Genomic DNA, 23,792 nt, shown 5'->3' with positions numbered 1-23,792 from the left:
TGGGCAACGGTTCTCCAGCACCGAACATCACCTCCCAAACTTGCCCATAATGTCGGACGAAATTGTCTGGCAGGTTATTAACCAGCAATTCTGCTCCTACAAACTCAAGTGAGTCCCATAATTCTATCTTTCAGCGCCCCCGTTGTCTCTAGTCTGCATATCGAAAACTTCGAAGCCCGCGCCGGAATCTGCAACTTTGAGAACCCCAGACGCTGACGAAAAATTTTCCTTTTCCAGAACTACCAAGGGTCAAAATTTCTGTCGCAATGAATACAACGTCAGCGGCCTCTGCAACCGGCAGTCCTGCCCGCTCGCCAACTCTCGGTATGCGACTGTACGCTCAGACCCAGAGACAGGCGCAATGTACCTGTACATGAAGACCATCGAACGAGCCCACATGCCGAGCAAGTGGTGGGAGCGGATACGCTTGCCGTCGAACTACGCTAAGGCACTTGAGATGCTGGACGATAAGTTGATCTATTGGCCGAAATTCTTGATTCACAAGTGCAAGCAGCGCATGACGCGGCTGACACAGGTGAATATTCGCATGAAGAACATTTCCAAAGAGGAGGATCGGCTGGGCGAGACCATTGTTCCTAAGCTGGCGCCTAAGATTCGTCGTCGCGAGGCAACTCGTGAGCGGAAGGCCGAGTCTGCGGCCAAGGTTGAGCGCGCTATTGAGCGTGAGCTCATTGAGCGTCTGCGCAGTGGTGCTTATGGCGATCGGCCGCTTAATGTTGAGGAGGGGATCTGGAAGAAGGTCATGCGTGGTCTGGAGCGTGCTGGTGATGGTGAGCGCGATGAGGATCTGGATGACGGGGAAGAGATCCTCGATGAGGAGGAAGAGGGTGTTGGTGAGGTTGAATATGTGTCTGATCTTGATGATGAGGAGGATCTCGAGGACATTGAGGACTGGCTTGGTGGCGAGTCTGCCGACTCCAGCGACTACGACGAGGAGAGCGACGATGAGAGCGACAGTGACTCGGATGATGAGCCTAGCGAGAGTGAGAAGCCCAAACCTGGTACCAAGCGGAAGCTTGCTGCGCCGCCCGTCAAGCCTCGCAAGAAGGGTCCCACGAAAGGCAAGGGTCCTCACACCGAGATCGAATACGAGCAGGAGGACACTGGTCGGGACTTTGTCATGGCATAGACTCGTGGAGTCTGCGAAAAGTTTATCTGATCTTGCACGTGGGCATGGCGTTGGGTCGGTTCTATATTTTCTGTGTAATCGGGCATCATACCCTGCTGTTGCATCGACTGCCGCATGTATCTGTCAATACGGGTCTAGGATACCATTCAATATTTTTGGCCTTTTTAATTTGTTTATGACTTCGTAGTTCGGATTTTTTTTTTTGGAATGTTTAATTGCGCTTGTCGCAGCTCAATTGCCTAATTCTTCTGAAACCAAGTATAGGGTCACGTGGTTGCGGTCTCCGCCTCCTGTTTCACTCCGTCACCGTCACCACCGCCACTCTTTCAACATCCACAAAGAGCCGGCTCTTTTGTTGGAAGCTTCTTTAATCACCTCTAATTGCAAACTCACCGCCAAGCCCAAGCTCGATCATCGCCGATCTACGATTTACAAATACCTGCGTTGGGTTCCTGCAGGAAAGCAGCTCCGCATAACCCCACCCCACACCACATCGAAGCTGTCCTTTACAGCTTGCGCGTTAGACATTCATACCCATCAAACGCACCCAGTGACTCAAGATGAGCTCCTACTTCTCATCATTCACTGGATCCTCCTCCTCGCTCTCCAGTGCCCTGGGCTCGCGGCTCACCAGCCTTCGCCGCGCTATTACCCTGGGCGACGAAGGAGACGATCCGGAAAATGAAGACGGCTCGCACATCTCCAATGCCCTCCGAGCATACTACACAGAAAAGGGACGCCCATTCCCTTCCTGGTTGCCTCCGGACCCGAAGGCCCCCCAAGCCGCATCAAACCGTGTCGTGGCAACCTCACAGCTTCCCCAAGGTCAAGGCCCCGCCACCGTATCCTACAGCCGGGGCGGAGGTCTAGGTGATCTCTGGGGGGACTCAGGAGCATCCCAACCAGCAGGCGCACAGACAGCCAGTCTCCGCCGTGGCCGTGTTGGCAACGCTCCCCCACTTCTCCCCATGAACAGCGCGCCGCCCGGCCCGGTGTCTACGCCTTCACCGCCGCTCCAGCATGCTCATTCGCACTCTCCTGGCCCACCGGGGGGTATGCATCCGCAAGGAGCACGGCCACTACCTAGTCAGCGACTTGGATCGAACCAGTCAACCGGGTCCTCGCGCGTGTCGCAAGACCGGGCGGGGTCGGCACAAGAGCGACTGCGGGCACGGCTTCAGGGGGGCCGGTCTCCGAGCCCTCATGTCGATCCGAGTGTGAGGAAGCCAGTGGGATCGTCGGGGAGACAGTGGTGAGAAAGAGAAAGAAGGAATAGAAGGAGGAACACATTGCATTTCGCAATTGTCGTCAGCATGGCGTCGGGAGTTTTTTTTTTTTTTTTTGTGCATCCTTATCCTCATATTGCCTTGGAAGCGTACATATCCAAAAAACTCATGACCATGACAATAACAATGATTTGAGACAAAGCCACCAAAGCCTACGTATAGTGTCATGTGATGAATGCCCGGTGGGCGAGCCCAGATCTGGGTTCTCTCTTTCCTTGTTTGTATACTTCGACCCGGCACTAACCTGCCCGAACACGCCAGAACCCGCCAGAGAAGTGGACCAACCTCCCCATCATCACCAATGGCGCTCAGCGACTCGTACCCCCACGGTTGAGCCACCGCCGTGGGATGTCCCAGATTCCGTATAGTGGTCTCGAACAGAAATTTCGGGAGACTGTGGAAGTTTCGACCCTGACTTGGCCAAGCGCCCAGACTTCATCCGGCGAATGGCGCCCTCGGCTTGCAGGTCCGGGGCCCAAAGGTCCCGCGTCCGTGTCATCCATTGCAAGCGAAAAATCGGGAGCTGATCTCTCGGCACGAGACTGTGAAAACTAGGGTTCCGCGATCCCGCCCGAGGCATTGTTCCTAGGCCCGGATAGCTTAATTTCACGGTGCTTCAAGGCCTCGTCCGGGCAACGTCTTTTCGCACAACTTTCTGATTATACGTTTCCATCTTCCTCTCTAAGACGGATTCATCGTGATTCTGAATACGCTCGGACAGAAAGTCATGACGCCTGGAAGCACAATCCCGACCCACTGACATTTCGCCGAAGACTCTCCGACAACGTTCCTCACTCCACGGGGAACCCCAATCCCCCCCCGGTTCTCTGTCGCGTAATATGCCTGGCCCGTACCCCTCCTGACTACGGACTCTCGCCGAAGCCGCAGACCTCATGATCCCGACTTATTTTTCGGCTTGTGGACTCGGCATTGTACTCTGCCGCAGTTGAGATATGTATGTCTACTCCACTTAGGCCGACACGCCGAGTCTCGCAGGATTCGGCCAGAGCAGCCCGCGAAGCCGATTGTCCTTCTAGAAGGACACTTCGGTGGTTCAGGGGGTTCAAGCCAACGACGGGTGTAAGCCTTCCAGAGGGATACTCGGGCGCAAAATGTGCAAACCTTGGAAACTCGCGGGTTAAGCTTTGCGGACTGCGATTCGCTCAGACGCCCGATTAATGCCCCATCCCCCTCAAATTCCCCGGCCTCCTCCACATTCTGGGATCCCTGCCTACATATTCACATACTTCTTCTGGTAGCTAGTAGACTTTTGGCCACCGGTGAGACCGCTTCTCCTCATTCTGGGGTTTCCTGGGGCGTCCTGTTTCGCCGTGGTTGGCCCGACTGGCGGGATGGGTCCTTCTCCGACCTTCTCCACAACCTTCTGGGCGATGTACCTCTCCAGATCAAACTTGGGAGAAACATGGGGCGGGTGTCTATCCCTAACCTTAGACAGTTAGACCTTTTCGTTTTCGGCGTTTCCCCACTGCCTTCGGTTTTCTTTTTCTTTGCGTCAGAGGTAAAGCGTATTCCCGGGCGTCATCGCGGTGGTCTGGGATCGGCCTCAAATAGTCCCTTTCCCCTCCTTTCTGTCCTACATTCCCCAGACATTTTCGACTTCTTCTTTCTCCCCTTCCACGAAGTTCCCCCCACACTGGGATCCGGTCTTGAGACCCATAGTTATATCATTTTCTAGTCTCATCTATCCATCCTTACCCTAGAAGGGGTTCATCCATCATGGCTGATGAAAAGAGCGTCAAGGATGTCGAGGCTCCCCAGAGCACCTACCACAAGGAGGGGATCGCGGAGGAGTTCGATGAGGTTGCCGATCAGAAGCTGTCCAACCGGACAGAGGCTGCTATGAACGCCGAGATTGCACAACTTGAAGAGCAACTGCCGTCGCTGAAGAAGCCTCGCACCGAGATTGAAGTCACATTCAAGAATCCCAGCCATTTCACATGGGTTCTTGTCGCTTTTGCCTCTATGGGTGGTATGCTTTCTGGTCTCGACCAGTCGCTGATTTCCGGTGCCAACCTCTATCTTCCCGATGATCTACATCTCAACAGCGGACAGGCCAGTCTGGTGGATTCCGGTATGCCTCTTGGTGCTGTTGCTGGTGCTTTTATCCTTTCTCCGTCGAACGAGTATCTCGGTCGTCGCATGTCCATCATTGTTTCTTGTATCTTGTACACCATCGGTGCTGGCCTGGAGGCTGGTGCTATCAACTTCGGTATGATCTTCGCTGGTCGTTTCATCCTCGGTATGGGTGTCGGTCTGGAGGGTGGTACCGTGCCTGTCTACGTCGCCGAGTGTGGTAAGTTTCCCTCCTATACATACTATCGAGCATCAGACATCAAACTAACACCCAACACAGTTCCCCGCAGACTTCGAGGTAACCTCGTTTCACTTTACCAACTCAACATCGCCCTCGGCGAGGTCCTTGGCTACGCCGTCGCTGCCATGTTCCTCGACGTTGCTGGAAACTGGCGCTACATCCTTGGCTCATCCCTCGTCTTCTCCACCATCCTCCTCGTAGGAATGTTCTTCCTCCCTGAATCCCCCCGTTACCTCATGCACAAGGGTCATGAAGTCGCCGCCTACTCCGTCTGGAAGAAAATCCGCGGCTTCGGTGACTTCGAGTCCAAAGACGAATTCCTCGGCATGCGCCAGGCCGTCACCGCCGAATCGGAAGAACAAGCCCGCACCAAGAAGTACGCCTGGATGGACTTCTTCACCCAGCCCCGCGCCCGCCGCGCCATCGTCTACGCGAATATCATGATCTTCCTCGGCCAGTTCACCGGTGTCAACGCTATCATGTACTACATGTCCACTCTGATGGGCGCCATCGGCTTCGACACGCGCACTTCTGTCTTCATGTCCCTCGTCGGCGGTGGCTCTCTTCTCCTCGGCTGTATCCCCGCCGTCCTGTACATGGAGCGCTTCGGTCGCAGATACTGGGCTAACACCATGCTTCCTGGCTTCTTTATCGGCCTCGTTCTCGTCGGCGCTGGATACACTATCGACTACAAGAAGTACCCCGCCGCCGCACAAGGCCTCTACCTCACCGGTATCATCCTGTACATGGGCTTCTTTGGCTCCTACGCTTGCCTGACATGGGTCATTCCCTCCGAGGTTTTCCCTACTTATCTCCGTCACTACGGTATGACCACAGCCGATGCAAACTTGTTCCTGTGCTCCTTCATCGTGACCTATAACTTCACTCGCATGAGGGATACCATGACGAATACTGGTCTGACGCTCGGTTTCTACGGTGGTATTGCCGTTTTGGGATGGGTCTACCAGATTATCTTCATGCCCGAGACTAAGAACATGTCTCTTGAGGATATCGATGAGTTGTTCTCGCAGCCTACTTCTGTCATTGTGAAGAAGAATATGAAACAGACCGCCGAGGTGATTCGGGATCTGTCGCACTTCCGTATCAAGAAGGTGTTTTCGCCAGAGCCTTATTCTCATTAGATGGACGTTAAAATTGTTAGGGAATGATGGCTATATTTTTTTTCCTTATGATGCCTTATGAGCATGTTATGTGGTGATGTGATTATGTGATTCGCTGCAATTATACCCCCAATCTAATGTATAAAATTGCAACTACAATTTTCTACACGTAGAATAGCCGTTTGGACTTGATTGTATTCGCGGGTTCAGCGTGGGTATCCATGTGTACAAGAGAGGTAACTTGGACGGTGAGCTAGAGCTCAACGTGATCAACGAAGGCAGGAGAAAGGAAAAGGCAAGAGGAATAATACCCTCGGAGGCGGGATTCCGTCGACGTTCTCCCGTCATATCCTCCCAATGGTTGTAGTAAAAGCCAATGTTCAAGCGCAAACCGACTTCCCTGCCCAATTCACATAGTGACCTCTGTTTAAAGCGAATTTATCCTCAAAACTCTAGATATATCTCGATGTGGTGTCATCTAATCCCCGAGCACTAAACCCGGCTAACTCCGGCCATCTCTGGATGATAAAGGCTCTGAGCTCCAAGTAAGCCATTCTTCTCTAAATCGAGAGTGATCGCCAATATCTGCGAATTCAACTGAAGCTATGGCTCCCACAAATGTCCTTATTACAGGTATTGTGCACAATAAGTACTGCAATCTGAAGAGCCCGGCGCTGACGAGTTTCCACAGGTGCCAACTCCGGGTTGGGTCTTGCAATAGCAAAAGTTCTAGTACGCGTGTCAGAGAATTTTCATGTCATCTTAGCCAGTCGGTCTCGTGATAAAGCCCAAGCTGCGTTGGACGAAATCGAAGCTGGTGGTCCAAAAGGATCAGTATCTATTTTGCAACTGGATGTCACGAACGAGGAATCAATCAACGAAGCTACCGGATACGTTCAGGAACATTTTGGGTATTTAGATGTGCTTGTTAACAATGCCGCCGTCGGTTGTTTGGATGTTGATGATGTCAAGACTCGCTTCCAATGTTGTCTAGAGACTAATGTGCTTGGACCAGCCATGGTCTCTGCAGCTTTCAGGCACTTGCTGCTCAAGTCTGCGAACCCATACTCAATTTTTGTGGGCACTGGCGCGAGATCGTTACCACGAAACGCTATACAGCAGCCTCCAAGCCACTTCAACCACATTCGGAACGGTGATGCATACCAGGTCAGCAAAGCTGCCCTAAATATGCTTGCTGTACTGGAGGCGCGGGATTATGGTCCTCAAGGCATTAAAGTATTCGTGCTGAGCCCGGGTCTGTTTCGATCGAACCTTCGTGGGACCAGCGAGGAGGCAAAGAGCGGATGGGGCAAAGCTGAAGACCCAGAGGGTGCTGCAGAGGTTGTCCTGTCTATTCTGCAAGGAAACCGCGATTCTGAAGTAGGACAACTGATCCACAAAGACGGTGTGTACGAGTGGTAATCGATCTAAATTATACTCTGTCATTTTAACTGTGTAAGTACGAGCATACATCGTGAGGAAGACAAATTTAGTATACTGCTCAAAGTTGCGGCTCAATTCTTGCTCTCGGGTGCAATACAAACACCGTCTACTAAGTCCGGAGCTATGCTAAGAAATCCTATTAGGTGATCCTTTCCAAGTGGATATCTTTTCTTCCAACCACAACCACATAGTATACGGCCATTTACTAAGCACGTCTTAATAGCTATGCAGACGTAGGAAAATTCTACAGAGAAAAACAAGAAAGGGCGTGGGTGTAAATCAAGCCTACATGGGAAAAGATCAATTTACAAAGACATACTAGACACCACAGTTCAACATGTTCTTTCCTAGGATGCGGTTAACCCGGTGTTGTTATTGAAGTAACCTTGCACAGGTAGCGTGGGTTTGGGTACGGGCTGAGAAACAAAACGTGATTGTCTTTGGGGTAATTTGGTTTCAAACCCTACTATATCCTGGCTATCTTGATGTCCTTTCCCGAGAATCCTCTTTGATATCCTCCTGAGCAGAATAAAGCTGTCCAAAATCCCCGGGCAACTCCGCCTGAGGCGTGTCGGCGCTCTTCCTCGCAGGCAACTCAGCCTGTGCATAAGTCTGCACCGTCGGCAACTCAGCAGGGGCACTAGGGCCAACCTCTTGACCTGTATCAAGCTCTGGCTTTCCCGTATACGGCTCACCAACGGCAGGCGGCACCACTTCGGAAGCCCTCGCTCGAGCTCTGCGCCGACGATGCCACCAGATAAATACTATAGCAGCAAGAACGAGCACGCCAGCCGGAATGCCTATTCCGATTCCTATTTTCGCGCCTGTTGATAAACCCGTAGAGGAATCGGTATTGACGAGGATTACGGGGTATGCTTGGAATATCGCTGCGCCCTTAGAAGCACTCGTGCCGCCGATTTTTCCGGTAAAAGGACCGACAGTTTGCGTATGGCATTTACCATTTGACGTTGTGATGAGTGGCAGGGATTCGGTAATGTTGATAGTTTGACTGTAGCAGAGGACTTCCTTTAAAACGTAGCCACTGCGGAAGGAATTATAAACTAGGGCTAGACTCTGGCTTGAATATGTACTCACGACGGACAACAGAGGGTAGCGATCTCGTCATCTGCAATACTCGTAATATAGGAATTGAGAGGATTCCACCCTTGGTCCCGATGAATACTGCTGGCACTTGTGACTGGTCTCCATCCATATGGACATGCAAGGCCAGGCGAGAACCCTTTATATGCGAGAGCGGTATTGTTATTAGCGCCTGACCATCCCGGAGGATAGCAAGACGACGCATAAGCAATAGTATTACTCGTACACTCCACGCCCCAGCGAAGACTGGTCGCGTTCGAGTTATGCTGGACCCATTTCTCAACTGAGCAATCGGTCGGAGCGGAGAAGGTGGTTGTTAGAGCCCCGAAATTTGAGACGGAGGTCATGGCTGGCGTTCTCAATGCAATCCGAGAAGTAAAGAAAAAGAATACGTCAAGGGAAGAAGTTTGGTTCGGGATATGAATACGATTTAGGGTATTGGGCTCGATTGTGGCTGCGCCATGCTGGCTCCCCGCAACGATCAGCGTAAAATGGAACCAGACACGTCCACTTCGCATTAGCGTGCCAGTTAACGAGGCAATCAGGCCCTCCGCGGTCTGTGCTGCGTTACTTTGCAGGGTGTTTTGGCCCCTTCTGCGTCATTGGCGGCCGCGTTCGGGGTCTCTCATATGGAGGCTCTGCGGCGTGCACTGACCCTATCTTCTTCAATTTGAGTATTTTCAACGCCCAAAGCCTCGTGTAGTGAAACTAACCGCTTCTGTGTAGCATGTTTTTCTTTCACGCCCATTTTGTGACCAGGTCACTTGGATCTCTCGGGGCCGTAGTCAGTTGCCGGAGGATCCTCGGTTTTCGTGTTTCGTTTGGTTGACGTTGATATTTGAAGAATGCTTCCTTTGGAGTGATTTTGCCCGGAAGAATTCTGTTGGTAACAGGAAGAGGTAAAAAGACTTCCTGTCCCTGAACTACATAAGGAAACAAGCCATTCAGCTACTTTCTACCCGGTCGAGATAGCCACGGCTGTCCCGCCAGCCGACGAACAGGGATCTGTGCAAGACGATCTTCGCCTATATGATTATGTCAAAGAGCGGTTCATGGTAGAGATAGGCTACCTGAATTTAGAGAAAATGAAACAGATTGAGATCATTTGATGGCACATTACAGAACTGGAAAGAATATTTCCTATAGTCCAAAGGGAAGAGCAGTCGGACCCAAGTTCATTCCTCTGGAGCAATCTGTGCAGAGGCTAACCTTTTAAACCCACCGCGAATGTTCTTCAGAGGGCGAGAGCGACTGCATTGATTTTAAAAAATTGGAAACACCTGGACTACTATTGTCGGTTGATTTTTCTATTGATATTTGATCTTAGCGATTGGAAATAAGATCCTAGATTACATTGCCTCTCGGTGGGTCCTTTCATTGATGATCCACTGTGGACCCACACTTTGCATCTACATCTTGCTCATCAGCGATGTCAGCATTTACATGATTTGTTCAATAGTCATAGAGAGTTGAGCAGTAATACTTGAAAGCTATCGACTCACCAGGTAGTGAGAAAGCACCGAATACGATTAATTCAGGGTGAGCCTCATGAGCGGACCTAGCGGATCTTTTTCTAAATGATCCTAGACATGTATTCATGCAATCTTGAGTAAACGCTAATCCCGTTCCACACCTCTCTGCCATGTTCACCTTTGATCTCCGGTATACCCACTTGCTCTATGGCGAACGATGCCCCAACTGAGCCGTAGCAAGCTGCATCAATGACGTTGCCCGTCTTGACATACCCTATAGCGTACGCCCCCAGGAAGGTATTTCCCGCCCCAGTCGGATCAACTACCTTCGAGACATTCAGTTCCCCTGAGCCAGGTCCATAATACGGAGGGAGCCATTTGGGAGAAAGACCACGTGCACTGACATAGCACCCATGCTCACCAGCCCGAATGATCACAACGCCTTGGCTGTCTGGTCCAACTCCTCGCTCTAGGACCCGCGCTGCAAGATCTTCCATGTTTCTTCGGACTGATTCAGCAGAAAGCGACACTGAGAATAATCTGGCCAGCTCTATGTGATTTGGAGAGAACACATCAACGATTGATGCAGCCTCTAGGCATTCCTGGAGATCGTTCGGGTTGCAAAACAGAGGAGACGGTTCCCATATTATCAAAGGACGATCAGATATAGCCTCCTTCTGTCTCATAGCGTAGAGATTTGCTATCCGTGTTTTGATGTCCTGGGGCGAGGCTAAATAGTGGTATGCCTTTGACCTCAGAAGTGCTGTTCCCTCTAAACTGCTATCTTGGACTCCGAGGACCGGGGTTGTGTACTTGAAGTCCTTTGCTAGAAACCCGATTAACATTTGGAAGGTAACCGCAAATTGACAAGGAAGGTATAATGATGGAGAAGGGGATAAGCGTCAAGGGATCCTTACGTCCAAAGGTAGTATCTCGATACTCAAGTAAGCCCCTCGTGGAGGCGCTACCCGGCTCTTTTTGAATAACCAAAGTTGGATTCCAGCTCCACAGAGCTTCTTCGACAGGTATCGGAAAGTCATTTCCAACGCGGATCATCCAACCCAAGTTGGGACTGAGTGACCCGGGAAGAAACAATCGCGCACCGAGCGTTGCTAAAATGGAGTTTAGTGCATATTAATGCCAGAAAGAACCATTTGAAGCCTTAGAGATAAAGCGGAGCTTTCACTCACCATATGTCCCTGAGCCACCTAGTATGTTTCTCAGCGGTTCCTGGCCGGGGACCCGAATCTCATCGAGGACGGCCAAGCCGAGGCTAGTAAAGAAAATATCCTGTTCGTGCTCGGGCACAATGTCGCGCCCAGTTAATGAAGTACTTAAAGTTGGGATGCGCATGATTGAGCTGTGGGTAACGCGTTTTGTACAATCGTCAAGGGATTTGAGGACGCGTGGTGCCCCGGTGGGGGTCGGCTGCAAGAAGTCCCAAGGTTCTCGTCCAGATATCGGATCCACCTTTCCCCGCTAATTATAATCATTTAGAGTGCGTTGCCAGACAGCCATCGAGCCATCCCCATTTCAATATATATTCGTCGGACGCCTCTTTTTCTCGTGGGAGTTTTGACCTCATTCCTTTTAACCTAAATTCTTACTGTGCTACAAACTCATTATAAAAAAAAAAGGTAAGTGGCCTTTGGACTTGCTATCTTCGCTAGAAACCTTGGAAGGCAGCTAAGATACGCTGGAGCAGTTCACAATGGCGCAAGAAACCCCCCTCCGTGTGCTTGTCATTGTCTCAAACTACAGTCCGTTTTGGGCACAGGCCTGCGACAAGGTAGAAAGCCTTATTCTAATCGCTATTGAAGTTTTGAATGATCATAAACTGTACGATGCGCAAGAAAACATTACACCAGATTCGAGGCTGTTAGCGATACAGAAATACCGAGTCCGCATACTTTTTGCATTCGATATCTCCAATCAGGATTATGATGCCGCACTGGGACATCTAGCCGGACAGAACAAACTTCCAGTCATCGTTGTCCATCTCAGTAGCAGTCGAATTGCTTACGAGCCTCATTCTGGAACACGCGAAAGAATCAACAAAGATATTGCATTTCTTCATGATGCAAATGGTCATGGAGCCACTCCGCCGTTTCTTGAAGATCACACTTTGGAGAGTCCGCCTACGTATCCAAATTCACGCAGTCTGAGGAAAGTAAATTCATGAGGCAGATTCCCGTATTCTCTAATTAGACATTAGCGTGAATTTGTCTTGGTGGGGTACGTGTACGTAGATGCAACTTGCGCGAATGTTCCAGTTATCGATGAAGTTCATTTATCTACTATTCTATTTGAATTGCAAAATGAAATGGCGGAAGAAGCTTTTTAATGAAATTGGAGAACGTGGCCAGAACAAGAAAAAGATGATGCTTCCAAGGTTCCAACACCTTATGCGCTCTGCAATGACAAGATGCTAGGGTTTATATACAAGAGTACACCAGCCAGCTGGCTGTGACTAGGGAAGGCGAAAAAAGAAGAAAACCGAAGTAAAAGATCATTGCCAAAGATAACAAGAGATCCCAACGCAGATCAACCGCGCACCTTGCGGTAGCTCGGAGGTTTCCACGACTGCTTGATCATCTTGCCAGCCCAGACCGGGAGAAGAGAAACGGCCAGCACGGCGGCGACACGCCAGAGCCAGTCGACGGTGATGACGTAGCGGAGGTTGAAGTAATCGCCGAGGAAAGGGACGCTGCCGGCGTAGAGGAGAAGAGTGCCGATGAGGCAGAAAATCATTATCGGGTGCCAAGTGGTGATTGCGATTGCGACCATACCCAGCTCGTTCAAAACGAGGGCCGTGAAGGACACGCTGATCAGACGGTAGCCAGTGATCGAGTTCAAGAGGATCTGTGACAGGCCTTGAATGACGGCTCCTTGATAGACAGAGATGAGCACCCAGGTGAAGAATGAGCGGTAGCTCAGACTCTTGCCTGTTTTGAGTTCCTTGTACAATTCCGGATACATATTGGCAAGGCGCTCATCCACATCTTTATCAAACACAAGAGAGAAGACCGGGGCGTTGGTATAGACTGTGGCATATCCGACCATGAGCCAATTGATGAAGAGGCCTTTGGGTTCGAAGTGGCTAGCGATGCTGTACATGGTCTGACAGATACTGATGATGAGACCGCGATGCATGATGAACTGTGCCAGTTTGGCGGACCGCTTGTAGGAGTTGCGGCCGTGCCAAACCAGAAGCTTGGTAAGATGGTGAAACTGGGTGATACTGAAGTCGGCGGCCAGTGAGGCTTGCTTGCCTTCTTTGCCCACAATACCAATGCCGACATCGGCGGCCTGGATCATGGATACGTCGTTACCACCATCGCCAATGCAACAGACACGCTTCTTCGTGTACTGACGGATCAATTCGGCAATCTCCGCCTTCTGGGTTGGAGAGCATCGGCACGCGATGACAGCCGGGAGGAGCACCGCAACGGAGATGAAGGCAGTCCGGAACTGACCAAGCATCAAGTTCAATGATTCGCCATCTATCAGCAGGCAGCAGTCGGTCTTATTTCGCAAGAAGTCCAACGCTTCCTGCGCAGTCTGTTTGTCTGTGCATTTTTGAACGGTGTGAATATACTGCCCTCGGGCGACCAGCTTGGCAGAAATGGCAACACATCGTGCTGTTTCGACTTTGTCGCCCGTCAGCATCCAGATCTTGATCCCCGCGTTGCGCATCAGCTCCAGAGAAGATTTAACATCACGTTGCAAACGATCCTCGACACCAGTCACTCCGAGAAGTTCCAGGTCTCGTTCAAGATATTCGCTCAAAACCTTGGCCATGCCATCATCGCGTCCCTGGAATGACATGGAGGCCTGCTTATACAAGGAGGAAAATTCCTGGTACTGTGACAGAGAAAGTCGCTTGCGACCAACCACTAGAGTACGCAAGCCTTCGCGCGCCATGTTTGCAGTCTCTTCATCAAGCCAATCATTTGCCGCGACAATAGATGACATGACAGTGTCTGCACCCTTTTGATAGAACCAGATCTCAGGCTCCTGCTTGCCGTCAATGTCAAGGGCATTCTCACTCTGCTGGAACTGGACAATAATACCCATTCGCTTGCTGTCGGAGGTAAAGGGAAAAATATCGAGAATACGAACACGAACAACAACCTGTTTGGAGTGTGTGGATTCGAGCACAACATTCTGACGATCGCGATACGACAGCTTCAACCCAACTTCTTCGGTGTATCGAACGATAGCAATCTCATCGGGAGAGGACGCTTGGTAGGCTGTGACCTTCTGTCCGTCCTCCTCCTCGGTGGTCGGCGTAACATTGTGGCACAGACCAAGGGCCAGGATAATGTCTCGGACACGAGAACCAATCTCTCTCCTGGTTCGCGGGGCGGCGCCTTGGCCTGCTTGGGTTCCAAATACAGTCGATGGCGTCGTCAAGGCGTTGCCAGCAAAGCCTTGGCGAATGAACGATGCGACTTCATCCATTGCTTCGTTCGCATATGAAACTGTGCCAACATGGATCTTCTTGAGTTCCATCTCATTCTGAGTCAACGTCCCTGTTTTGTCGGAAAGAAGATATTCAATTCTTCCCAGATCCTCCGGAATGGTACTCGTCCGAACCACAGTTCCCGGGATGTCTTTGTCTCTCTGGATGAATCGGCCATAGACAGTCTTGGCCATGTCGAGATTGACTCGAAGACTCATCGGAATGATCGTGGAGAATAGAATGAGATAGATCATCATTGCGACGTACCACTTCTTATTGTTCGTCGGTTCAAATCCTTCCAAAGCCACAAGCACAACCGACATCAGAATGCACAGAAGGCACAGAATTTTGGTAAGATTGTTGATTTCATATTCCAACAAGCCCACTTTAGATCGAGAGGGAGATGTTGAAAGGGCGGCCCGAGTTTGTGAGCCAGTGTAGATAATAGCGGCATAGGTGATAGTGTTGGACGCAAGAACAGTATTGGCCCATGCAGTGTTATCGATGGTCAGTGGCGCTGAATTGGATTCACTGTCATTTCTCTGGGTTGCAAGCTTTCGTGCCGGTGGAGTGTTCTTATCAACAGGGGCATCGTAGAAACCCGTGGGGGGAGCTAGCTCGATAGTGCCCATAAACTCATTGACCCGCTTGTCTGGAGGGCTTGCAGTGACCTTAAGACGGGTAAAGTCGGCGAGAGAAAGGGCTTGTGATAACGCAGAGGGAAGTCGAAGTTTCCAGTCAGTTTCACCATCCAGTTGATCGGTTCGAATGAAGGTATCACTAGCAGATGATACTGCAGCATTTGCTGGCTCGGGACTCGATGCGGAATCCGCGGCAGAGCCCGCCGATCCCTGGCCTGTCTCGAGGAGATCGGTCACCTGCCCGGGAGCCTCCTCTTCGAATGAGTTCTGTCGGCTTGAGCCCGAATCATTGGAAATACTCTTGAGTATCACCACATCGGCGGGTAAACGCTGATTCTTCCGAACCTTAAGTACATCTCCTACTTTCAAATCACGGGACTTCTTGTTCATCTCCACCAAGTTGGATCTCTCTAGAGACACCACAGTAAATTCCTCAGCGTTAGCTTCAGCATCCCGCCGTCGGCGCACAATATCGTCGAGGGCCTCTTTGCCCAAGGAAATGGAAACAACGAAAGCCAGCGGCGCAATGTATGAAGACATATATCCAATGCGTAGAATGGGAATAATTTGTGAAAGGGCAACGAGGAGGAAATAAATGTTGAAGAAGAATGAGAACTCGTTGTACAGGGTGCGGGGGAGGAAGCTCCAGGGGGTGTATTTCGCGTTCGAAACCACGTTGGCTGGATATTTGGTCGCCTGGTGTTGTCCGACAAGTACCTCTCGGGGAGGATGGTTCGAAGGATCATCGGGTTTTGAGCGCAGGCGATTGGTGATACTCTGTATAAAGCTCGGGCCTTGGAGCCTGGGTAAGCGGAACCGGCCACCATTGTTGGATGGCTCATCGTCGTTGAATAAGCGTGTCGACCCGCGACGATCAAGAAGGGGTGCGTCGTCGTCAGTCAAGTTGTGAGAGCTGGCTTGTGACCGCCGCAACCCATCTTCGCCTCCATCCTGGAGTAACGCATCCGTGTCTTCTTCTCGTTCTGTACGCCCGGAGGCACTTCGTTTCCACCGGCTTCCCACCCCAACGCGTAAATTCCGGAGTGCGATACCTGGCCCATAGTTCCGCGAGCGGCCTGTATAGTCTCGGGAGACTCGAGTGGGTTGCGACAGGTCGGTACTAGGATCAAGCTCCTCGAGGTCTAAGTCGGAGTCGGAGTCGGAGAGGTCTGGATCTTCAGCCTGGTGAGGAGGATGTGCGTATTCCGGTGAGTTAGGCATGATGAATGATGTTATCAGCTTTCCACAATTGCTTGATCATGAGCTGCGAGGCAACACGGTGCTTTCCAGCCGTATCAGCAAATAAAGGATCATGTCAGATAACATCAAGTGGAATTGAAGATCCGAGCAAACATCAGGAATGTGAATGTGGAGATTGCGGGATAGAGTGTGATCGCGTAGCTGTAGCTGCAGCTGTAGCAGAGCTTGACCTTGCAGCTGGTATCTTGAAGCGCAAGTTTAAAGGTATAACTGTTATCAGGACGAGTCGTGACTGCCTACCGCCCGTGATGCGTAATCACCTGACGTACCCCCGGGGCACAAATTACGTTGCTTACCTCAATATGCACAGATGACTAATTATGCTTGGAACGGAAGAATGTTTGTCCTTGATGTCATCACGAATCGGGTCAAGTCAACCCAGTCGCGATTCAGGGTAAACCGCTTCTTTTTGCCTCCGGTGACTGGATGCTATTCATGATTAATTTTTTTCTCTAATTCGTGTTATTTCGCCTTCCTCATTACTCTATTTAATGGATTACTGATTTTGTCCCGATCGCGAGTTTTATTTGTTGGGATTGTTGTTCCCGGTCACTGGAGACGTGTCAGGTTGACTTCCGAACCTCCGAGTCGACTCGATACTCGAGGGCCACACGCTCGCCATGGCCCAAGAACCTACAGCTGATGAGATAGACGCGTGGAACGTATCGTCTCAGCCAGATGATTCTACGACCACTGACACGGCGACTTCTACGAAAGGCGGCTTGTCGGGTCTCCTGGCGGCCGCCGACGATACCAAAGAAACCCCTACAACGGACATGAAGTCACCTCTCAGCGAGGAGGACTTCTCCGCGTGGGAAATGCCTCAGAATGCGGATGCCACTTCTCCTCAGGACGCGACAACGAGCACGAACGCCCTAACCGAAAACGCGCCGACCTCCTTGGATGCCGCTATACTTGATTCTCAGAAGCTGAAACAAACGACGGGATCAGCTTCCGTATATGTGCCTACGTTGATGAACAAGCCGAAGACTCCAGCTCAGGAGCTGATCAATGGTACCGAGTCAGCACAACCGGAACCAGCTCAGTCTTCGGCAACCCCTGTTGAAGCAGCCGTACAATACATCGAGACTGCGCATGAGCTTTCTGGCCCAGCTTCATCAGAAGAGCTGCCAGCCCAAGTTCAACTCGACGCGCAACAAGAGGATATCCCCATGCAAGGCGACGAGACGGATGATATCGAGGAGCGGATCGCACAGCAACCTGTTTTACCTCAAGTAGAGGAGCTGCCAGTGGCGGAAACCACCCCAGCCACTACCATGTCTGCCGAAGACACTTCATCTCACGAGCAGCCAGGTGTCGGGTTTGCTTCTGCGCATATCGAACAAGCATCAGAGGCCGAGCCAGAGGCGTTGCCCATTGATCCTGAGCATAAGGAATATTCCAAAGAACCTGCCATCGAAGAGGCCGTTCAGCCGATCGACACGCATACTCCTTTAGAGTTCGAGACAACTTCAACGCTGCCTAAAGTCAACGGGGAACCGACCACTGTATTCGAGGCGGCTGGCCAGGAATCTGGCATAGAATCCACAATCGAAGAGCCTTTGCAGCCCACAGCGGCGCAAGATTCTTGGGCCATCGACTCAACCCCGACACAGCCCGAAGTGACTGAGCTAAAGGCTCCCTCAATGGATTTGACGCTTCAGGATGATCTGACAGATCCTGTCATTGAAGAGGCTGTACGGGAAGCGGCAGCTCAAGATCCCTGGGCTATCGAGCCGAGCCCGACACAGCCTGAGACTGTTGAGAAGCTGACCCCCCAACCTGAAATCGCAGACCATGACAATCTCCAAGAAAGCTCATTGGAAGAATCCTCGAAGATGAATGTTCCTGAACAATCGACTTCCCCAGAGCCTTTTGTGGAACCCATGCAAGCCGCCCCAGAAGAGCATGTGGCACCCACTGAAACACAGGAGATCGACTTGGGGGGCCCCTGTAACCCAGAATTTTTCCGACCGGGTCGACCCGCTCCAAGCTGCACAGGCAGAGTTGAGCGCCTCGGTTGATACCCAGGAGTCTCAAAGTCAGAATGCCGTCCAAGAAGATGACACAGAGCAATCGGTTCTCAATATTTCGCCTGTGGAGGCAAAGGCCGACGTTGATAATTTGTGGAGCAATGAACCAGCAGCCGATGTTGACTCCGATGGAGATGACTTTTTCAACCAATTGAAAACTCAAACCAAGCCTATCTTTGCGCCACCAGAGTCTGAGTCTCGGTATGAGGAAGGCGTCCCGTTGTTGGATGATACATGCCCAACTTCTCCCCCGCTGGCCATTCCTCAGAGGAAATCTGTTGAAAACCCCTTCGGCGATGAGGATGATGGAGCCGATTTCTTCACTTCCATACAAAACCCCCACGCGAGCAAGGAACTTCCAATCCGTCACCTTACTCGCAAAAGTACGACACAAGTGGTGGAATCAATGGGATTCGGTATTGACTCTCCGACAAGCGATATCTCCGCAGCTGCTCAGCTTGAGGAAGTTTTGAAATCTGCGGCTTCTGGCTCTGAGACACCACACGCGATTGAAGAACCAGAAGATTCTCAGCCCTCCCAGGCCCAACAAGAAGCCTCAGAGCCTACAGAAGAGGAATTGGCAGCTCGATGGGAGGCAGAACTTAGTGACGCTGGGGAGGACGATCTTGCGGCACAATGGGAGGCTGCGCTTGATGATGATGACATGCTGCTTGAAGATGATTCTGTCCCAGCGCAGCTTAATGCCCAGAATCCTATCCAGCCTGCTTCTAATGCTCCTTTGGGTGGCCTGAACAGCCCATTCCAGACCCCACAGAGCTATGTTCCGGCAAGGGCAACACCTGGTGTATACGCACCGCATCAACCATCTACCGCGGATTTAATGGCCGGGGTCTCTATGCCAGGAGTTGCTCCACCGGCAAATGGAGTCATTCCGCCTTATTTCTCTCAGCAGCCGCAGAACCTTGTGGCTTCCCGGGGAGAGAGCTTTGCTGAGGCCTCAAAGCAAGGATATAAATCCCCTTACGATTTGCCAGATGATTTATCTCGACCCCGGCGACCTTTGGCTACCTCTAAGCCGGCTCCCCCACCGGTAGCTATGATGCCACCGCCCCCTTCATCAGCTATGCCTCCTCCGGCACAGCCCGTGAAAGCTACAGTCGCGACTACAGCAGCTCCGCCGCCCGCCCCTAAGAACTTCTTCGAAGAACTTCCTTTGCCAGCACCCAGGTCGAGACCTGCCAGCTCCGGGCGATATACCCCTAATCCCAGCTCGACAGGACCCACTCCTTCACATATGCCTCTGCCCCAAGTTCCATATGCAGTTGTTCCTGCTCCTGCTCTTGCTTCGGGGCCTGGGTCGGCTCCTATCCCTGGGCCTGTTTCTCCTACTGCTGTGGCAGCTCCGCCTCTAGCAAGCAATGGAGTTCCGGTACAGTCTGCCCTGCAGCCGCCTGAGCGTCTGGAACCGTCTGAGCGTCTGGAACCGTCTGAGCGTCTGGAACCTTATGGATCTATATTGGCGACGAGTGCACCTGCCGGACCCCCCGCTGCATCTAGATATTCTCCGCAGCCGCCGGGTGCGCAAGGTCCCGGAAAGCCGCCTCAGTCATCGCGTTATTCGCCTGCGCCACCGCCGGCAGCCTCCTCTGCCCGTAATCGCTATACCTCCCAGCCTTTGTCTGTCCCTGGCCAAAACTTGCCGTTCCAGCCTCGGACATCGAGCCCTCTTGCGTACCACGAAAAAGTCTCTTATCAACCTGAAGATACTCGGCAACATCAACCACCTTCGCTGCAACCATCAGTTGATCTCTCCCCGCCCCGAGCTCAACGAGTGAGCATCGATCAGGGATCGCCCTATGCCCCTCAAATTTCAACTGGACTTCATGATGCTATGGGGCAACCAGTCGGCCCACCTGCTGCTCAGCGACAGACTCCTCCACCTGCCGGGAATCGGTATGCCCCTCAGGACTACATCAACGAGTTTGCGAAGCGCGTAACACCGACCACGGCTCATACTTCACCGGCCCCTCAGATACCTGCTCCAGGCCCCCCTCAAGCTACCGACCCGCAGATGCCCCCTCTTCGATCCCAGACCCAGTCTCCAGGCCAGCACATGATAAGCCCACGAGCATCTGTCCCTCCGATTTCCACCCTTCCACGTCCGGCTTCGGTACATGGCTCGAGCTCGCCCACCAAAACCTCGAACCCATATGCGCCGTCCCAGCCTTCTGTGCAAAGTCGTGCTCGGGCACTTTCTCAGCGCGGTCTCGGTTTCATCACCCCTACTGACGGCCAGGAACATGATGTCCTTGAGCGGTGGAAAGGTGCTCCGATCTTCAAGTTTGGCTTTGGTGGAGCTGTGCTGTCATGCTTCCCCAAGCACATCCCTCGTTATTCTGCCGGTCAGACAGCCCCTATGCTGATGCCCAGTCCTGGCGAGATCAAAACCGCCCCGCTCAACCAATGGCTACCCGCAGCGGAAACCATCGTTCAACACCCTGGGCCTCTCAAGACCAAGTCTAAGAAGAAGGATCTAGTGTCCTGGCTGTCAAGCAAGATCATCGCATTGGAAAATGAGCCGACCCCCGACTTTGATCTCTCCCATCCCGAATGCCAAAGGCGCCACGAAGAAAGGATCCTGCTTTGGAAGGTCATGAAGATTCTGGTCGAGAACGATGGCACCTTGGAAGGTTCACCTACTATTGAAAAGTCTCTCCGCCAGGCTATATTCCCGCAACTTCCGGAAGTTGTACCTGATGGTTCTTATGCGAGTGGTTACCCCACATCTGGTGTTCACCTTAACGCTCCTTCTCATCCTGATGCCGTTGACTCTGAATCGGTTGAAAAGTTACGGAACAGTTTGTTGCAAGGAAATAGAGAAGAGGCGGTCTGGGCCGCGGTCGACCGTCGTCTTTGGGGACATGCGATGATTGTTGCATCCACAATGGACAAATCTATTTGGAAGCAGGTCGTCCAGGAGTTCATCAGACGTGAAGTTAGGTCCTCTGGGGGCAACACCGAGTCACTGGCAGCGCTTTACGAGATTTTCGCTGGCAATATCGAGGAGAGCATCGATGAACTCGTTCCTCCGTCTGCGAGGGCCGGTTATCAATTGATTAGCAAGGCAGATGGTCAGGGAACGACTAAGAATGCGCTTGACGGTCTGAACAGTTGGAGAGATACGCTCGGCTTGGTGTTGAGCAACCGTAGCTCTGAGGATCATCGAGCATTGCTGGCTCTTGGCCGCCTTTTGGCATCATATGGGCGCACCGAGGCTGCGCATATTTGCTTCATCTTCTCTGGGGCTGCTGTCTTTGGTGGTGCTGATGATCCCCAGGCAAACATCGTGCTCCTTGGCGTTGACAACCAACAGTTCCATTCAGGTCTGCTCAGTGAAGATGCTTTCCTCCTAACCGAGGTTTATGAATATGCCGCTTCTGTTTTGGGCAACTCTCCCATGGCCAATCTGCCTTACCTGTTGGCCTTCAAGCTTCTGCACGCCAGGCAGCTGGCTGACCGAGGTCGCATTTCTGAGGCGCAGAACTACTGCGATGCCGTGGGGGTATCTCTCAAAGCAACCACTCGGCCTTCCCCTTATCACCACCAGCATTTGTTCATTGAAGCGGATGAACTTTCTGCGCGTCTCCGTCAAACCACCACTGATGGCGGTTCTTCGTGGATTTCCAAGCCGAGCATGGAGAAGGTATCTGGATCTATGTGGGCTCGATTCAACAACTTTGTCGCCGGTGATGACGCCGACCCTGCATCCGCCGGCGCACCAAAAGCGGGTGAGACTGCAGAATTTGGTCCTTTCGCCAATGTGGCAGGAACCCCAACTGTTAGCCGCTCTCCTTCCGTGTCTGATCTGTATGGCTCTTATCCCGGACATGGGGCACAGTCGGTTCCTCCCGGTGGTTCTTCCCGTTACATGCCTTCGACCCAATACGCTCCCAACGCGTCGCCTGAACAATTCCGAGGCCGATCATCACTTGATTCCCAGAGATCTGCTTCATACGGTGGGATGCCGGTCGGGCAGCGTCGAAGCTCGGCGGATTACCCATCGCCCCCGGTTGACTCCCATTCGTTCCAGGGTGGCCCCATCTATGGCTCGCCTGGTAACACTGGGTACCAACCTACTCCGCCTCAGACGTCTTACATGCCTCTCGCCCCTGTCAAAGAGGATGCGTCTCTCCACGCCCAGTCGCCGGCTGAAGCAGCCCCGTCAATGCAGCCTCCTGTGAACGGCCTCTTCTATCAACCTTCCGGACAGGATGCTTCGCAGGCCGTCCAGTCACCCTATTATCAGGGACCGCCCGGTATGCCCCAATCGGACAGCCCGTACATGGCGCAGTCTGAGAATCCCTACATGCCTCCGGCCACTGGCAATGCTTATGATCCACCATCGTATACTCCGCATTTCCCGCCCACGGAAGAGCCAGGGCAATATACGGAAGAGGAGGCGCCGCCCAGGAAGAAGTCATTTATGGACGATGACGAGGACGATCTGGCTACACGGTCCGCTGCCCTCAAAAAGACAGAGAATGACCGTAGGGCCGATGAGGCGTTCCGAAAGGCTGCTGAGGAAGATGGTAGGTCACTTGAATTCCTAATAGTGGAAGATTCCTATGCTAACCCGCACTATAGCCAAGAAAGACGCCCAGCAGCAGAAGAAGGGTTGGTTCGGTGGTTGGTTCGGAGGCCCTAAGAAGGAAACAGAGCACACTGGTGGTGGTCCTATCAGAGCCAAGCTTGGCGAGGAGAATTCATTCTATTACGATAAGGAACTGAAAAAATGGGTCAACAAGAAGGACCCTGGCAGCGCCGAACCTGCTCGTGCCACGCCTCCTCCTCCTCGAGGCTCTGCTCCTCCCAGTCGCGCCAGCTCTGGTAGCATGCCTCCGCCTCCTCCTCCCGGACCCCCAATGTCCGCTTCGGGTAGCCGCCCTCAATCTTCCTCTAGCGACATGCCCCCATCTCTATCATCAAGCCCTGCGTTTTCCAATCTTGGTGTTCCGCCACCAACCCTGGGCAGTTTGCCCCGATCTGTCTCCACTGGCGCGACAGTTTCAGTGCCGCCTGGTGGATCGTCCGCCCCTGGTCCGCCCCGACCTACATCTTCTTTGACTCACGCTCAGTCTATTGACGACCTTCTCGGTGCTCCCATGGCACGGAAGGGTAACACTGTCCGCGGCAAGAAGAAGGGCCGTTACGTTGATGTTATGGCAAAGTGAACGGCATTGCTGTTTTACGGACCAGTACTGTAGTCCCAACGACGTCACTTTGACTAGTTGAGACGAATTTCTTTTGTTTCATTATGTCTGATATGCCTCGTGTTTTAGTTTGCTTGTTTCTCACCCCATGAAAACCCCACCCGCTTATAATAGATCCCCTCCCCAGCATCTTGCATGTGTCTGGCCTTTCGCAAGACACCCCATTCCCGGCGTTCTCGCACTGAGCTCATCATCGTGAAGCCTTGCACATAGCTAGCTTCTTGCTGTTCTTTGTTGCGACTCGTTTCGTCTGC

At 52.1% G+C, this 23,792-nt stretch overlaps 8 protein-coding genes across 8 annotated transcripts; 5 read left to right on the top strand and 3 right to left on the bottom strand.

Moving 5' to 3' along the window:
- Positions 1-49: 49 nt before the first annotated feature.
- On the top strand, positions 50-1,150 carry N7443_000526 (ribosome biosynthesis protein MAK16; the record flags this gene model as incomplete). The annotated part of the gene is made up of 2 exons (XM_056880582.1): positions 50-108; positions 238-1,150. 2 exons carry the CDS (start codon positions 50-52, stop codon positions 1,148-1,150), a joined length of 972 nt encoding a protein of 323 aa, XP_056745820.1.
- Positions 1,151-1,710: 560 nt separating this feature from the next.
- Positions 1,711-2,406, top strand: N7443_000525 (uncharacterized protein; the record flags this gene model as incomplete). The annotated part of the gene is made up of 1 exon (XM_056880581.1): positions 1,711-2,406. The coding sequence occupies one exon, from the start codon at positions 1,711-1,713 to the stop codon at positions 2,404-2,406; it is 696 nt and encodes a 231-aa protein (XP_056745819.1).
- Positions 2,407-4,173: 1,767 nt separating this feature from the next.
- Positions 4,174-5,913, top strand: N7443_000524 (putative MFS sugar transporter; the record flags this gene model as incomplete). Its single annotated transcript, XM_056880580.1, has 2 exons — positions 4,174-4,750; positions 4,811-5,913. 2 exons carry the CDS (start codon positions 4,174-4,176, stop codon positions 5,911-5,913), a joined length of 1,680 nt encoding a protein of 559 aa, XP_056745818.1.
- A 584-nt stretch (positions 5,914-6,497) lies between these two features.
- N7443_000523 (Hexokinase) lies at positions 6,498-7,314 on the top strand (the record flags this gene model as incomplete). The annotated part of the gene is made up of 2 exons (XM_056880579.1): positions 6,498-6,525; positions 6,584-7,314. The coding sequence occupies 2 exons, from the start codon at positions 6,498-6,500 to the stop codon at positions 7,312-7,314; spliced, it is 759 nt and encodes a 252-aa protein (XP_056745817.1).
- Positions 7,315-7,640: 326 nt separating this feature from the next.
- N7443_000522 (uncharacterized protein) lies at positions 7,641-9,184 on the bottom strand (the record flags this gene model as incomplete). The annotated part of the gene is made up of 4 exons (XM_056880578.1): positions 7,641-7,653; positions 7,892-8,377; positions 8,431-8,993; positions 9,092-9,184. 4 exons carry the CDS (start codon positions 9,182-9,184, stop codon positions 7,641-7,643), a joined length of 1,155 nt encoding a protein of 384 aa, XP_056745816.1.
- Positions 9,185-10,009: 825 nt separating this feature from the next.
- N7443_000521 (uncharacterized protein) lies at positions 10,010-11,261 on the bottom strand (the record flags this gene model as incomplete). Its single annotated transcript, XM_056880577.1, has 3 exons — positions 10,010-10,734; positions 10,826-11,020; positions 11,099-11,261. 3 exons carry the CDS (start codon positions 11,259-11,261, stop codon positions 10,010-10,012), a joined length of 1,083 nt encoding a protein of 360 aa, XP_056745815.1.
- Positions 11,262-12,452: 1,191 nt separating this feature from the next.
- On the bottom strand, positions 12,453-16,235 carry N7443_000520 (aminophospholipid-translocating P4-type ATPase NEO1; the record flags this gene model as incomplete). Its single annotated transcript, XM_056880576.1, has 1 exon — positions 12,453-16,235. One exon carries the CDS (start codon positions 16,233-16,235, stop codon positions 12,453-12,455), a length of 3,783 nt encoding a protein of 1,260 aa, XP_056745814.1.
- Positions 16,236-16,894: 659 nt separating this feature from the next.
- On the top strand, positions 16,895-23,499 carry sec16 (COPII coat assembly protein SEC16; the record flags this gene model as incomplete). Its single annotated transcript, XM_056880575.1, has 3 exons — positions 16,895-18,227; positions 18,268-22,857; positions 22,913-23,499. 3 exons carry the CDS (start codon positions 16,895-16,897, stop codon positions 23,497-23,499), a joined length of 6,510 nt encoding a protein of 2,169 aa, XP_056745813.1.
- Between the last annotated feature and the right edge of the window lie 293 nt (positions 23,500-23,792).

This window comes from Penicillium atrosanguineum (assembly GCF_028827265.1).
Source record: "Penicillium atrosanguineum strain IBT 20685 chromosome Unknown utg000001l_segment0_segment0, whole genome shotgun sequence".
Lineage (NCBI taxonomy): Eukaryota > Fungi > Ascomycota > Eurotiomycetes > Eurotiales > Aspergillaceae > Penicillium > Penicillium atrosanguineum.
This window is presented reverse-complemented; position numbering and strand designations above follow the sequence as displayed.